This window comes from Triturus cristatus, chromosome 1_2 (assembly GCF_964204655.1).
Source record: "Triturus cristatus chromosome 1_2, aTriCri1.1, whole genome shotgun sequence".
Classification (NCBI taxonomy): Eukaryota; Metazoa; Chordata; class Amphibia; order Caudata; family Salamandridae; genus Triturus; species Triturus cristatus.
Genome location: NC_140580.1, coordinates 468,275,912 through 468,292,200, shown reverse-complemented (window position 1 = coordinate 468,292,200; position 16,289 = coordinate 468,275,912). Strand labels below are relative to the sequence as shown.

Sequence of the window (16,289 nt, the reverse complement as noted above, 5' to 3'; positions counted from 1 at the left end):
TCTGTGGCACCATCAGGCAGGCTACATCCCCAGTAAGCCCATAACCCATTATCACAGTACCCGCATATATAGTATACTAGATTTATATCACAACATGAGATGTTCTCTTCATCAATGAATCAGGCCTACATTCTTTGTCAGTGTCATCACTCATGTTTTAAATCCACAATCAGACTACCATTGGAATCAATGAGGATAATAACAACATTCAATAATGTTAATTATAAGGTAAAAGCTTGCACTGCAACCATCAACATTGTCAATAAAGCATTGCATTGAACAACGTATTTCTCAGAGTCTAATTTCTACCTTCCCTATGCTGCTGTTGCAGCTTTAGGACCAAGCAACAGGCGTCTCTGCAATCCACTTTTTTTCTTTTTTTGTCAAAAACCTTTATTAAGTGCTTAAAAGTTTGCAGTACATAGTTTATAATGAAGTGGTACCTCTCCCCTTTGGGAGGGCAGTCCACTTTAATTTTTCTTCAGATGCACTTTGACATTTACATTCCATCAGTTTGGGATTTATAATTATTTGCAATGCGCGGGTTAGCTATGGTTTTAATTGGGCCGCCATTTGAAAGAGTACAGTGGGCAAGGAGGGGTTTGTTTACAGTTCTTCCTCCTCCTCACTTTCCTTTTGGTCCATGGCAGTGTAGTCCCTTAGCAGGCTGTGCACCATCCTGCGGCACGCTTCCCTGCCCACCATCTCTCCGTTGTTCACCAGGCGGGTCCTGGCGTACAGTAGAATGTACTTTATACAACAGAGGATTCGATTTGGGAAAAAGGGGGTGGTGATGGACAGAGTTTCTGAATGATGCAGAATACTCTTACCAAGTCAAGAGATCATGGTTTTAATCCATCACCGTTTTTTAGCTCACTGCACCATCCCAGCTCAGAACCTGGCTACATGCAAATTAGTCTGTACCTGTCCCAGTGCATGATGGGAACAGGGCAAACCAAACTACCAAGCCAATTCTTATACTGGGAAGGAAACAAGCTTCCGGGGACCGGTTTCTGGCATCACAGCCTTCGTCGGCCCGGCTTGCCTGAATCCTGATGGTGCAATGAGCAAGGGACTCACGTCTGAGCATACCCTCCCACACTGAGTGTGGATAAAATCGATTTGGGAAAAAGGGGGTGGTGATGGACAGAGTTTCTGAATGATGCAGAATACTCTTACCAAGTCAAGAGATCATGGTTTTAATCCATCACCGTTTTTTAGCTCACTGCACCATCCCAGCTCAGAACCTGGCTACATGCAAATTAGTCTGTACCTGTCCCAGTGCATGATGGGAACAGGGCAAACCAAACTACCAAGCCAATTCTTATACTGGGAAGGAAACAAGCTTCCGGGGACCGGTTTCTGGCATCACAGCCTTCGTCGGCCCGGCTTGCCTGAATCCTGATGGTGCAATGAGCAAGGGACTCACGTCTGAGCATACCCTCCCACACTGAGTGTGGATAAAATCGATTTGGGAAAAAGGGGGTGGTGATGGACAGAGTTTCTGAATGATGCAGAATACTCTTACCAAGTCAAGAGATCATGGTTTTAATCCATCACCGTTTTTTAGCTCACTGCACCATCCCAGCTCAGAACCTGGCTACATGCAAATTAGTCTGTACCTGTCCCAGTGCATGATGGGAACAGGGCAAACCAAACTACCAAGCCAATTCTTATACTGGGAAGGAAACAAGCTTCTGGGGACCGGTTTCTGGCATCACAGCCTTCGTCGGCCCGGCTTGCCTGAATCCTGATGGTGCAATGAGCAAGGGACTCACGTCTGAGCATACCCTCCCACACTGAGTGTGGATAAAATCGATTTGGGAAAAAGGGGGTGGTGATGGACAGAGTTTCTGAATGATGCAGAATACTCTTACCAAGTCAAGAGATCATGGTTTTAATCCATCACCGTTTTTTAGCTCACTGCACCATCCCAGCTCAGAACCTGGCTACATGCAAATTAGTCTGTACCTGTCTCAGTGCATGATGGGAACAGGGCAAACCAAACTACCAAGCCAATTCTTATACTGGGAAGGAAACAAGCTTCCGGGGACCGGTTTCTGGCATCACAGCCTTCGTCGGCCCGGCTTGCCTGAATCCTGATGGTGCAATGAGCAAGGGACTCACGTCTGAGCATACCCTCCCACACTGAGTGTGGATAAAATCGATTTGGGAAAAAGGGGGTGGTGATGGACAGAGTTTCCGAATGATGCAGAATACTCTTACCAAGTCAAGAGATCATGGTTTTAATCCATCACCGTTTTTTAGCTCACTGCACCATCCCAGCTCAGAACCTGGCTACATGCAAATTAGTCTGTACCTGTCCCAGTGCATGATGGGAACAGGGCAAACCAAACTACCAAGCCAATTCTTATACTGGGAAGGAAACAAGCTTCCGGGGACCGGTTTCTGGCATCACAGCCTTCGTCGGCCCGGCTTGCCTGAATCCTGATGGTGCAATGAGCAAGGGACTCACGTCTGAGCATACCCTCCCACACTGAGTGTGGATAAAATCGATTTGGGAAAAAGGAGGTGGTGATGGACAGAGTTTCTGAATGATGCAGAATACTCTTACCAAGTCAAGAGATCATGGTTTTAATCCATCACCGTTTTTTAGCTCACTGCACCATCCCAGCTCAGAACCTGGCTACATGCAAATTAGTCTGTACCTTTCCCAGTGCATGATGGGAACAGGGCAAACCAAACTACCAAGCCACTTCTTATACTGGGAAGGAAACAAGCTTCCGGGGACCGGTTTCTGGCATCACAGCCTTCGTCGGCCCGGCTTGCCTGAATCCTGATGGTGCAATGAGCAAGGGACTCACGTCTGAGCATACCCTCCCACACTGAGTGTGGATAAAATCGATTTGGGAAAAAGGGGGTGGTGATGGACAGAGTTTCTGAATGATGCAGAATACTCTTACCAAGTCAAGAGATCATGGTTTTAATCCATCACCGTTTTTTAGCTCACTGCACCATCCCAGCTCAGAACCTGGCTACATGCAAATTAGTCTGTACCTGTCCCAGTGCATGATGGGAACAGGGCAAACCAAACTACCAAGCCAATTCTTATACTGGGAAGGAAACAAGCTTCCGGGGACCGGTTTCTGGCATCACAGCCTTCGTCGGCCCGGCTTGCCTGAATCCTGATGGTGCAATGAGCAAGGGACTCATGTCTGAGCATACCCTCCCACACTGAGTGTGGATAAAATCGATTTGGGAAAAAGGGGGTGGTGATGGACAGAGTTTCTGAATGATGCAGAATACTCTTACCAAGTCAAGAGATCATGGTTTTAATCCATCACCGTTTTTTAGCTCACTGCACCATCCCAGCTCAGAACCTGGCTACATGCAAATTAGTCTGTACCTGTCCCAGTGCATGATGGGAACAGGGCAAACCAAACTACCAAGCCAATTCTTATACTGGGAAGGAAACAAGCTTCCGGGGACCGGTTTCTGGCATCACAGCCTTCGTCGGCCCGGCTTGCCTGAATCCTGATGGTGCAATGAGCAAGGGACTCACGTCTGAGCATACCCTCCCACACTGAGTGTGGATAAAATCTATTTGGGAAAAAGGGGGTGGTGATGGACAGAGTTTCCGAATGATGCAGAATACTCTTACCAAGTCAAGAGATCATGGTTTTAATCCATCACCGTTTTTTAGCTCACTGCACCATCCCAGCTCAGAACCTGGCTACATGCAAATTAGTCTGTACCTGTCCCAGTGCATGATGGGAACAGGGCAAACCAAACTACCAAGCCAATTCTTATACTGGGAAGGAAACAAGCTTCCGGGGACCGGTTTCTGGCATCACAGCCTTCGTCGGCCCGGCTTGCCTGAATCCTGATGGTGCAATGAGCAAGGAACTCACGTCTGAGCATACCCTCCCACACTGAGTGTGGATAAAATCGATTTGGGAAAAAGGAGGTGGTGATGGACAGAGTTTCTGAATGATGCAGAATACTCTTACCAAGTCAAGAGATCATGGTTTTAATCCATCACCGTTTTTTAGCTCACTGCACCATCCCAGCTCAGAACCTGGCTACATGCAAATTAGTCTCTACCTTTCCCAGTGCATGATGGGAAGAGGGCAAACCAAACTACCAAGCCAATTCTTATACTGGGAAGGAAACAAGCTTCCGGGGACCGGTTTCTGGCATCACAGCCTTCGTCGGCCCGGCTTGCCTGAATCCTGATGGTGCAATGAGCAAGGGACTCACGTCTGAGCATACCCTCCCACACTGAGTGTGGATAAAATCGATTTCGGAAAAAGGGGGTGGTGATGGACAGAGTTTCTGAATGATGCAGAATACTCTTACCAAGTCAAGAGATCATGGTTTTAATCCATCACCGTTTTTTAGCTCACTGCACCATCCCAGCTCAGAACCTGGCTACATGCAAATTAGTCTGTACCTGTCCCAGTGCATGATGGGAACAGGGCAAACCAAACTACCAAGCCAATTCTTATACTGGGAAGGAAACAAGCTTCCGGGGACCGGTTTCTGGCATCACAGCCTTCGTCGGCCCGGCTTGCCTGAATCCTGATGGTGCAATGAGCAAGGGACTCACGTCTGAGCATACCCTCCTGTAGAGATGAGGTGGTCTAGTGGTTGTGTGGGTGGAGTATAGTGGGTGGAGTAAGAGGAGGACTGCCCCGACAGGAAGGGGCGGAGCAGGGGCAGGGAAAGGGCAGTGGAGAGTAGGGCCATGCTGGTGTAAGGACAGGAAAATAAAGAGTCCTAAAGTAAAGCTATCGTGTCTGTCGTCATTGGCACTGCGAAGACACGACAGCTGGCGACGAGGGTGGGATCGAGCTAGATGCTCTCCCAGAACACCAGCACACTGACGAGACTGGCGAAGGACTGGACACGAAGAAACCAGCCGAAGCGCCGTCACTCGCGGGACACGCCCGGAGCGTGTGAGAGCCCAGCAGCAGAAGGAGCGGGATCGCGAAACGCGCCCTGCATTGGAAAAAGACCGGCGCTTGAAGGGCAGGAAGGAAAACGACGACGCTGACACGCGCGTCCCCAGGTTAGAGCAGCGAGCGTGAAGACTCCCTCACCCACCTGCCTGTCGTGAAGCCCTGAGTGAAGCGGATGATGAGAGGAGGCCGCCTGAGCAGTGCGCAGTCCAGAAATGAATGAGCTGAAAGCCCGGCAACACGTGTGAGGTCTATGCACGTTATCCAGCCGGCGGCCATCTTGAAGTCAGGCGGGTCTCCAGACGTCCCATGCAAAACAGACCCGAGCGGCCATTTTGAAGTCAGGCAACACTAAAATTTAAACAAGCACGAGCAAACGGGAAAAAAAAAAAAAAAAAAAAACCTGAACAAGGCGCACAAGCATATACACAATCAAGATTCCTAAAGAATTCCCAGAACACGTACTGTGCTGAAGCAGCACCCATTTCACGTGCCACACGATGTCGAACCATGGATCCCCAGCCCAGTCCCCAGCCCGCCAAGAAGCGAAGCCGATCATCATGGGACTATCGCACCTGCGCCCCCCAGAGCCCCTAGCGCTCGTAGTCGGGAGCAGCATGGGCCCTCGCTGGGAAGAATGGATAGAAGACTTTGAGGACTACATCAAAGGCTCAAAAGTGATAGGGGACGAGGATCAACTGATCGCACTTCGAAACCTCGTGGGTAAGGACGTCAGCAAGATGATAAAGGAACTCCCCGCCGCAGACGCGGGAACGTATGCCAGTGTGCGAGCAGCCCTGGACAGGAAGTTTGTGCATAAGAAGAATGTGGATTACGAACGGTACGTGTTCCAGAGAGCGCGACAGGAGAAGGATGAGGTCATGGGCTCATACATCACACGGTTGCGGCGACTGGCGCGCCACTGCGAGTTCGACGCTTTCTCGACGGACGACGCCATACGGCTGCGTGTGATTGACGGCTGTCAATCAGAGACACTACGCAGGAAACTACTGAAGAAGACCCACACCTTAGATGAAATAGAGGAGATCACGAGGCTCCACGATCAGACTGAAGAGCAGGCCAAGACGATGGAGGCGAGACGCGTGGAACGCAAGGAGTTGGCCTGTCAAGTACGCACCGACCGCCCCCGCCGGGGGTCAAGAGAGCGGGAGCGACACGCCCGGCCGCCATCGAGACACCGCCGCCCTGGCCATCGACGACCTGAATCGGGGAGGAGGAGCAGGCGTCAGGATCATGGGAAAAAGGCGCCGCTGCGAAGGTGCTACCGATGCGGGTACGACTTCCCACACATCGGAGCGTGCCCGGCCCTGGGGCAGCAGTGCCACAAGTGTGGCCGAAACAATCATTTTGAGACCATGTGCGGGGAATACCGCCGGGAGAAAGAAAAAGACTCCACGAGGTTGCCAAGAGGCGAGACGCGCCGCCATCACGCACGAGCGGTACATGACCGCCGGAAGTCTTCCTCCAAGTCCTCCCAGTCCAGCAGGGAGTCACGGTCTTCAAGGTGGTCCAGAAGATCACCGTCTAGAGACTCTGAGTCACCATCAGGTGAACATGAATATTCCGTGGAATATGCTAACATGATTGCCGATCCAGACCAGCTTAAAAAATACCCTCGGCTGGACATCAGCGTAGGCACGCATCCCACGAAGTTTGTGATGGACAGTGGGGCATCCCTTAACTACATCCCAGTGACGGAGTATAAGAAGATGAACCCTCGGCCTCGGCTCAATCCAGCACACGTCCGTGTCTACACCTGGATGTCCAGGAAGCCGCTCCCATGTCTTGGGAAGTTCTCAACGACACTGAGGCATCAAACAACATCTATTCCAGCCGTGATTCATGTCATCGAGGGGCCGGAAGCAGACTGTCTCCTCAGTCTACCAACAGCTGAACGGCTAAAACTGGTAGAGATTCTGTACCGCGTCAACAGTGACAACGACACCATACACAAGTTCCCGAAGCTGTTTTCCGGGCTCGGCAAAATGAACAGAGGCCAGATTCGCCTCCACATAAATGACCAGGTCCGCCCAGTTGCCCAACACCCGCGGAAAGTACCGTTCCACCTCCAGCAAGCGGTGGAGGATGAGCTACAAGATCTGCTGGATGCCGACATCATCGAACGGACAGAGGGCGCCACACCGTGGGTATCTCCGGTAGTGATCGTACCGAAGAAAGGAACACCAGGGAAGGTCCGACTCTGCGTGGACATGAGAATGCCCAACACCGCCATTGAGAGAGAGCGTCATCCAGGACCCCACTTAAGTGACATGATAGCCGCCCTCAACGGGGCGAGGGTGTTTTCTAAACTGGACCTCAACAAAGGCTACCACCAGTTGGAACTCCACGAGAGCTCCCGATATATCACGACGTTTGCAACGCACCTAGGGTTGTTCAGATATAAGAGGCTAAATTTTGGCATCTCATCAGCCGCAGAGATATTTCAAGAAGCTATCAGACAAACAATCCATCACATCCCGAACACGCTGAACTACAGCGATGACATTCTAGTCTACGGGGCGAACATCCAAGTCCACGACACGGCCCTGGACAGGGTTTGCCATGCCCTCCTAGAAGCAAACCTCACGCTCAACAGAGAGAAGTGCGAGTTTCACCAGTCACAACTGAAATTCTTTGGCCACATCTTTTCAGGAGCCGGAATGCAACCAGACCCTGACAAAGTGAGTACTCTGAACAGCACCAGGAGTCCACTTGACGTCAGTGATGTGCGGTCCTTCCTAGGCATGGCGAGCTACTGTTCAAGATACATTAAGGACTATGCCACACTCAGCCACCCTCTTCGCACACTGACCAAACAGGGACAAGTGTTTGAGTGGACATCCGAATGCGAGCGAGCATTCCAAGACATAAAGAGGGCCGTGGGCACGGTGGAGAGCCTGGCGTACTTCAGCCCGGACCGTAAAACCGAAATAACCGTGGACGCAAGCCCCGTCGGGCTGGGTGCCATCCTAGCCCAATACGACAAAGACACGGACCAACGACACATAGTGGCCCACGCCAGCCGGAGCCTTTCCGACACAGAGAAGGCCTACTCCCAACCGGAAAAGGAAAGCCTTGCGGTAGTGTGGGCGTGCGAACATTTCCACGTGTTTATCTACGGGAAACATTTCACCATGGTGACGGACCACCAAGCGCTCGTCACCATCTATGGCAATCCACGGTCCAAAATGCCGCCCCGCATTGAACGGTGGGGACTCCGTCTGCAGGAATACACATTCACCATTGTGCACAAGCCGGGGAAGGCAGCCAACCCGGCCGACTATATGTCGCGTCACCCGGAAGACTCACAGTGTCACACACCGTCCATGGCAGATGAGTACATCCACTTTGTAGTGGATCAGGCGCGGCCACCAGCGGTTCCCCTAGAGGCCATCCTGGACGCCACCCAGCAAGATACAATGTTGCAACAGGTGATTCGAAGAGTTCGAACAAACCGGTGGCGGCACGAAGTCTCGGAGGACGAGAGCGGTGACACAACAAAGCGCCAGGAGTGGCAAGCATTCCGGAATGTGTGTGAGGAACTATCAGTTACGACGGACGGCCTATTGCTACGAGATCACCGAATTGTAATTCCTCAGCAACTGAGGCAAGGAGTCGTCAACCTGGCACACGAAAGTCATCGAGGAGTGGTCACGACGAAAAGGGCCCTTCGTGAACGTGTCTGGTTCCCTTTCCTAGACAAGATGGTAGAGCACACTCTGAAAGACTGTCTGCAATGTCAAGTGGTAAGGCAAGGAGAGCCGCCAGCTCCGCTCCAGATGACGCCCCTACCGCCAGGAGTATGGCAAGAACTAGCAATGGATTTCTATGGCCCCATGCCGTCGGGCAAGTATGTATTGGTCATAATAGATGAATACTCGCGATTCCCCATCGCCCGGTTCGTGCCATCCACCAATGCGGCCGCCACGCTCACCGTCCTGGATGAAGTTTTTGCAGCCTGGGGAATACCCACCGAGGTGAAAACGGACAATGGTCCCCCTTTCAATGGCCGGGAATTCAGTGACTTCCTGACACTCATGAATGTGCGACACCGACGGGTAACACCACTATGGCCGCAGGCTAACGGCACAGCTGAAAGATTCATGGCCACCCTCAAAAAGACATTCCAACAGGCTGCCCTGGACAAGAAAGACCCGCAAGCGGCACTCAATGATGTACTCCGAGCATATCGGACGACACCGCATGCCACCACAGGCAAATGCCCGGCCACACTCATGCTGGGACGCCCAGTCAGGACCCGGATACCCACCTAGGAGGGAGCACTACGACCCATTTCCCCCAGCCGCGTCCATCGGGAAGTGGAAGCCACTGACAAAGCTCGCAAAGAAAGCATGAAGGCGTACGCGGATGGCAGAAGACGAGCTCGTTCCCTCTCATTCCACGAAGGAGATTGCGTGGTCGTCAAGCAGGAGCAATGCAAGAAGACGGATAGCAAATTCAGAGCGGAACCTCTAACAGTCATTCGGCAGAAAGGCACCATGCTGACAGCGGAGTCGGACAACAGGCGCGTAACTCGAAACGTGTCCCACTTTCAGAAGTGCAGCCCAGCTCTGCAAGAGACGCTTGAGTCGCGAATGACACCACCAAGAACTCGACTGTCAGAAGCACAGAGCGAAGGCGACAGTCGCCCGGGACAGGTACCCGGCGCCGGCGCCATGGTAGTGCCTGAAGGACGTACACTTAGACCACGACAAACAATCCGCCAGCCCAAGCGGCTGATTGAAGAGATGTAACTTTTGGTGACTCATTTCATTTGCTAACAAAGGGGGAGATGTAGAGATGAGGTGGTCTAGTGGTTGTGTGGGTGGAGTATAGTGGGTGGAGTAAGAGGAGGACTGCCCCGACAGGAAAGGGCGGAGCAGGGGCAGGGGCAGGGAAAGGGCAGTGGAGAGTAGGGCCATGCTGGTGTAAGGACAGGAAAATAAAGAGTCCTAAAGTAAACCTATCGTGTCTGTCGTCATTGGCACTGCGAAGACACGACACCTCCCACACTGAGTGTGGATAAAATCGATTTGGGAAAAAGGGGGTGGTGATGGACAGAGTTTCTGAATGATGCAGAATACTCTTACCAAGTCAAGAGATCATGGTTTTAATCCATCACCGTTTTTTAGCTCACTGCACCATCCCAGCTCAGAACCTGGCTACATGCAAATTAGTCTGTACCTGTCCCAGTGCATGATGGGAACAGGGCAAACCAAACTACCAAGCCAATTCTTATACTGGGAAGGAAACAAGCTTCCGGGGACCGGTTTCTGGCATCACAGCCTTCGTCGGCCCGGCTTGCCTGAATCCTGATGGTGCAATGAGCAAGGGACTCACGTCTGAGCATACCCTCCCACACTGAGTGTGGATAAAATCGATTTGGGAAAAAGGGGGTGGTGATGGACATAGTTTCTGAATGATGCAGAATACTCTTACCAAGTCAAGAGATCATGGTTTTAACAGAGGATTCTCCAGCACCCCTGGATAGCTCCAACTGTGTGTCTGTGAAAACACCCCATACAGCATGGACTGATGCGTTATGTTCCTCTGCAATCCACATCCTACATGCAGGTGCCCCAGCCCTGTGTGTGCTTGAAAACACTGAAGATATTTTGTTCGGCACATCAATGTAACCTCTTGTGAGATTTAGGGCAACTTTAGAGGTCATTACCTGGTGGGGGCTGCTGCAATTCTGAAGCCCCCAAAAGGTTTCCACTATCTTGCTTTGTACCTCTGCTGACTCCCGGGGCACCACAGAAGGAAAATAGGTAACTATCTGAGCACCCCACAGGATTGTGGGGCACATCTGTCCCGGAAGCAGTAAATATTTTACGAGCCGCTTTGCAAAAGGCTTATTCTTTTCATTTTTCCCCACTGTGGGTGTGTGCTGTACTTTTCAACTTTTAATGCCGGGTGCCCCATACCCTCTGTTGGAGCACCTTGCATAGTCTCACATCTAACCAGAATGGGGAGCACACTGCCACGCTGCTCGGCCAGCTACCTGCATGGCCAACATTACTCTGAGCTGGTATGTTTCTCCTCTCACTCGCACCGTCTGCACATATGTGTGGTCACTCTAACCAGTTCAGTGCCTCTTTGTCTAGCTGCGCAGAAGCAGACCTTATTTAAAAGGCGGACACTGGTGGTTAATACTCTCAGTCCATTTCCACAGAATTTACTGTGAGTGAGGTTTAGATGGTGGGACTCACTGACAGTAAGAGTCCAAAACTGAGCAGTCCAAAGCGAAAAATCCGGGGGAATCAAATTGATGGAACCATTTACTACAGACAACATTTAGACTGAGCTTCTTCTAGGAAGGTCACAACCTCTGAGGTAGAGAACACTTTTATCACATATCCCTAATGCAGCTGCAAGTTATTTATCGGCGTAGTGAGCCGGGAATGCCCATGCACACTCACTTCCATCCATTCATGAGCATATACCTGCACACTGATCCATTCATTTACAGGCACACATTTACATCAACCCATTCATTTACAATTAAAAACATGTGCAAATCAGTGGCGTAGTAAGGGGGTGGCGGTCAGCCCCGGGTGGCATTAGTTTTGAGGGCGGCGGGCAGCCTCCGCGCCCCCTGCTCTTACTTAAATCGCCAGCACCCCCCACTCTTCAGATGGCTGCCGCGGGGCGGCAAACTCAGGGGCCACCACGGGCGGCCGCAGGTCTAGCTATGCCACTGGTGCACATACTCACATACTCATTAATTCACAAACATACACACACATACTCACACCTATACTTTCACAAAGGCACATGAGCACACATACACACCGATTCACAAGTACACTCTCATTCACAGCATATACACGTAAATACACATACGTTCATACATAAATGCAAGCCCCAAGCATTCAATAAAACACTAACCGGGCCGCAGCGGTGAGGTAAAGCAAACCAATAAGGTAAGGCAGGACCTGTGTGTGGCAGGATAGAGAAGCAAAATGGCCCAGGAAGGAGCTACTAGCTTCAGGGAGAGAAGAAAAAATAGAAGATATCACTTCCTGTCATTGGCTCATCTTGTTATGATCACTCAATAAACGGTGCATGACAAAGTGGAGTGGGAACAGTGACACTTGCGAATCCCACCTCACTCAGTGATGAGTTAGGAAAGAGTGGTATGAAACGTCATTGATAGACAGGCAAACCTGGACACTTCAGGGCTTAAAAATGGAATGCCTGGGGCTGACTATCAGTAACATTGCCAGGCTGATGTCACTGCTCTTAAGGCTAAGAGATCTTCAACCCAGCAAACCATGGCTTTGGCGGCCAGGGGCCTGCCCATCAATGCATGTAAAATGCTGGCCGCTTGACCCGGACATGATGAGTTGTTTGTCAGGCTGAACTTTGCTTAGACTGACACTCATCATGTATGGAAGTGAGTCCTGCACCCTTACTGAGGAGCCACCACTGTTACGGTAAACAGTAATCTTTTGTGAGACTGGGCATAGTTGACACAGGCATGTTTCAGCTATGCTGCTATTTGTTGTTACTCTCTTCTCTTTACAGAAAACTAGAGTACTGAGAGGAATCTGGGCATCCCGACTTTCGCTGTGCAACAGCAGAGATGTTGCAGCTCTGAGGGGCTAAAGAGGGGCAGTACTCATGAACATACTGAAGGTGGAAGCTCACTGTAGCCAACACTAGCCACATAGACATGGATTGGTTTACACCAATGTAACACAGACAACAAATCCGTTTGTCTCAATTTGTTGCTTCCATAGCAGTGAATGGCACACACAAGCTTTGCTGAAATCTCAGCCTACATAAGTGGTTTTCATCAGGACAAAATACTTTTATGTACAATTCTGAAATAGTTTCGCCGGATTCAGATTGACGCAATATCGGTTTGCTTTATCAATGAAGCGGTGAACATGAAAAAATAGAGATTTTTACATTTGTCCTGCTATTTATGTCATTTTTTTGTAGGAACATCTCTGCTCTTGAGAGTGTCACTGAAGGTGCAAAAACGGTGATAAACTGATTTTTAGTGTTTGCACCAGTGAAAAGGTAGCTTGATATGGCTTCCACTGTATTCCAAGCAGCTCCTAATTACCCAAGATTGCGAGCCGTGATCTAGTTTTGACTGTAGAATTTAGTCATACATTCAACTGTGTGTTGTACCGCCTGTTGCTCATTTCTATTTTAAAAATGCACAATTTGGTGATTCAAAAATGTGAAATATTTTTACATTTACTGCATTTCAATTTTTTTCCTCACTGATTTGAATATAAAACATAGCGTCCCCTTGTACTTTTTAGCACACTGCTGTAGATTTGTAGGTTAAGGAAGCTTTTAAATAAGAGCCAGGTCTCGGACCATAACATCATTTGATTTTCAAACACTCAACCATAAAAAATATATTATAAATGCAAGGAGAAGCAATTGAATGTAGGGCTATCACCTTCATCTATTGCTGTTTTGACATCATGTGCGGGACTGCAAACTTTGCAGCGCAGCAGCTGAATGCCTTAAACTAGGGACGATCTTTCAAGCAGTGGTTGGGCAAGCAAGTCAATAGAGAGCATAATGGGAAGACCAAGAAACAGTCGATAATGGATCCAAGAGAGAGAGATGTTCATTGACTCAGACCTCACATTCCCCATACAGTAGACAATGGAAAAGTGTTACACTACTAACAGACTGTCCATCGGGCCTGTAGTGTCATCCTCATCAGATATCCAATAGTGTCTCCTCATCAAGCAGGAAGAAACTGACAAAAAAAACGTACTTTTCCTCAAGCAGCCCCTGTGAAACACTATTGCATGCAAGGGGGATCCTCATGGAAGAAGTGGCTGGAAGAGGACCCTCACCCATGGCAGAAAGGCAGAGTGATTCTACACCTGGAAGGTATGGAACACATCTTGACAGCCAAGGACAGGCTGAAGCATATGCTTCCTCTAAACAAATAGACTGTACAAAAATGCCCCACTGTGCCCTTCTACCCCCCAAACCAGGGCCAATATCAATAGACAGGCCAACCCGAGGGGCCTATGAGAACCTAGTATTCCTGAGGAAAATGAACACACAGGAAACAGGCCTGCAATGCAAACCAGGCCTTGAGTACTGTGCAGACCATCCATGCTGACGTGATTCAAAGGTCCATACCAGAAACAAGGACATACAGGAGGCAAAAGAGCCACTCACGGGGGGCACAAGCATACAGAAGACTGGGCGAGGATGATATACATTCAGTGAACAGTAGACCATGTTGAATATATTAGGGGAGGCACTTGTGGCACACATCAGAAAGTAGAGACAATAACAGGATAGCAGACATGATCAGATGCATACCCTCCCTGTCAGGCGAACCATTCAACCACAGGATGGCGAGGAGGAGAAACCGGGTAAGTTCTCAAGAAGTGCCAAAAAGGTCCCCCACCAGCCCCACCCACCATGAGAGGTGAGAAATATGGGAAGAAGGTTTACTCTCTCATTTACAAGCTCTGAAGGGCCACAGAGTATGTAACAATGCATTAGACAACAGACACTCTACGGAATGGCAGGATCACAGCAAATGGAGAGCCTGTGCACCAGTCTGAAGTACTCAGAACATGTTTATCAACTTACAGGGGAATCAATCAAACTCTTCACACTCAGCCTCCACCTTAAGCCATATGTAGGCAAGCAGGGGCAAGCTGACCATGAGGAAAATCTGGAGGTGTTTAGCTAGAGGGAAGAGCTTGAAATACACAGGAATTGGACCCCTATTGGCACCTTATCTTACACTGTAAACCTCCACGTCCAACATATCATCTGGAAGGCAAAAAGAATAGCTAAAGAGTGATCAAACATGTTATTCTTTTGTGCTGCAGATATTTTGTCCCATGTATATTACAAACAATTTAGCCCCCCCCAGTAACCTCTGCACAGAACCTATTCATAGCATGAAGGTTCACAAGTGGGTCAACTACGTTGTGACTCAAGATGACCCCCACCTGTGCAATTTGAGATTTTACAGCGTCCTTCCAGGTAAGTAACAAGGGGACGAGGACAACAAAATGAAAAAAAGGAATCTATCTTTGTAATGTAATCTGCTCATGTAAAGAGGAAGACCAGAGACCAGACAGGGTCTGACTGTGACAGAAAATCATCCTGGGCACCAAAATAAAAGTGGCCCTCATTAGCTAATCATATAGCTTAAAAAGTATCCCCACATTTACATATCAGCACAACTTTTAAGTTGGAAATACACTCTGTATAGTTGTTTTGCAGAATATGGAAGACTGCATGCATTTGTGCTTGCTGGCAATGTGTGTGGTAATAATGGGAAAATAAACAATAAAACTGGCCTACCAGACCATTAAACAGGCCTACAAACACACAAATAAATCGGTCCACACACTGCCCTGTCTGAAGAGCTGATCAGGCACTGCCTCATTGCCCTGTAGACCACTCTGACACTGGGTCCAGATAGTGTAATGTGCTTTAGCTCCTCGAGTCCTGTACCAGTGGCTTCTAAGCCAGGAGCCCTGGAGGTAACAATGTCACAAGAGACAACCAGGCAGCCCCTCGACCCATAAAAGACAAGACCTCTTTCAATGCAGGGAAGGACAGGGACACCACACTCTCTCGCATGGGAAGTTGCAGCACAGCCAAACCCAAATAGCCTGTGATGTCCCTGAAGATCTCTTCAAAAGGTTGAAATGAAGTTCAATGACGATAGCTGACTGCAGTTCCCTGGTGATCTCAGGCATCAAGCAACCTCCAGTTAGACTTTGAGAGGGAGCCATAAAGCCCAGTACATCCTCTCTGCTCTGAGTGAGCAGTGCAGTGATTAAGGATCATTAGGATATTCCTTGTCCCCTCACAAAGACACAAACTGAAGAGATGTCAACTGTAGATCCCCTAGTGTGTTCACATTCCTCAACTTGTGTCTTGATGCCCTGCTCCATAACAGCAAAGATCGATCGTATAGGTCTTTGAAAGACACCATCACACATAGTCCGCCATCGTAGTGTGTGCCGTTGAAACTTAGATTGAAGCACTGTACATCAAGTTAATTATGTAGAACCAGAGGACACTTCTGAAAACCATACTAAGATAGATTTGTTTCTTTAACGTGCTACTTTCATTAAGGGATGATGTAATTGCATTAACTTTACAAAAAGCATTACCTTTAGTTCATTGCCTTTTTTGATGTACATATTCTGTTGGTTATTACCCTGCACAGCTCCAAAAATCCATTCGTTGACAACTGGTTCCTGTCCTGTCCTTGGACTGGTTTCTGAAGCTAATTTAGCCTCACTCTGAAAGACAAATTAGTCACAAGGCATTTAGTTTTAAAAGCAAGCTAATTCATAATCATTTCGCTTGTGTCTACCT

General features: G+C 49.2%; 1 protein-coding gene across 1 annotated transcript in view; it reads right to left on the bottom strand.

Moving 5' to 3' along the window:
• The window catches only part of CFAP46 (cilia and flagella associated protein 46), a 1,240,276-nt gene that overhangs the window by 385,958 nt on the left and 838,029 nt on the right, over positions 1 to 16,289 (bottom strand). The window contains exon 44 of the mRNA XM_085606190.1: positions 16,082 to 16,213. Coding sequence (XP_085462316.1) covers positions 16,082 to 16,213 — 132 coding nt within the window. The remainder of the gene's footprint in view (positions 1 to 16,081; positions 16,214 to 16,289) is intronic.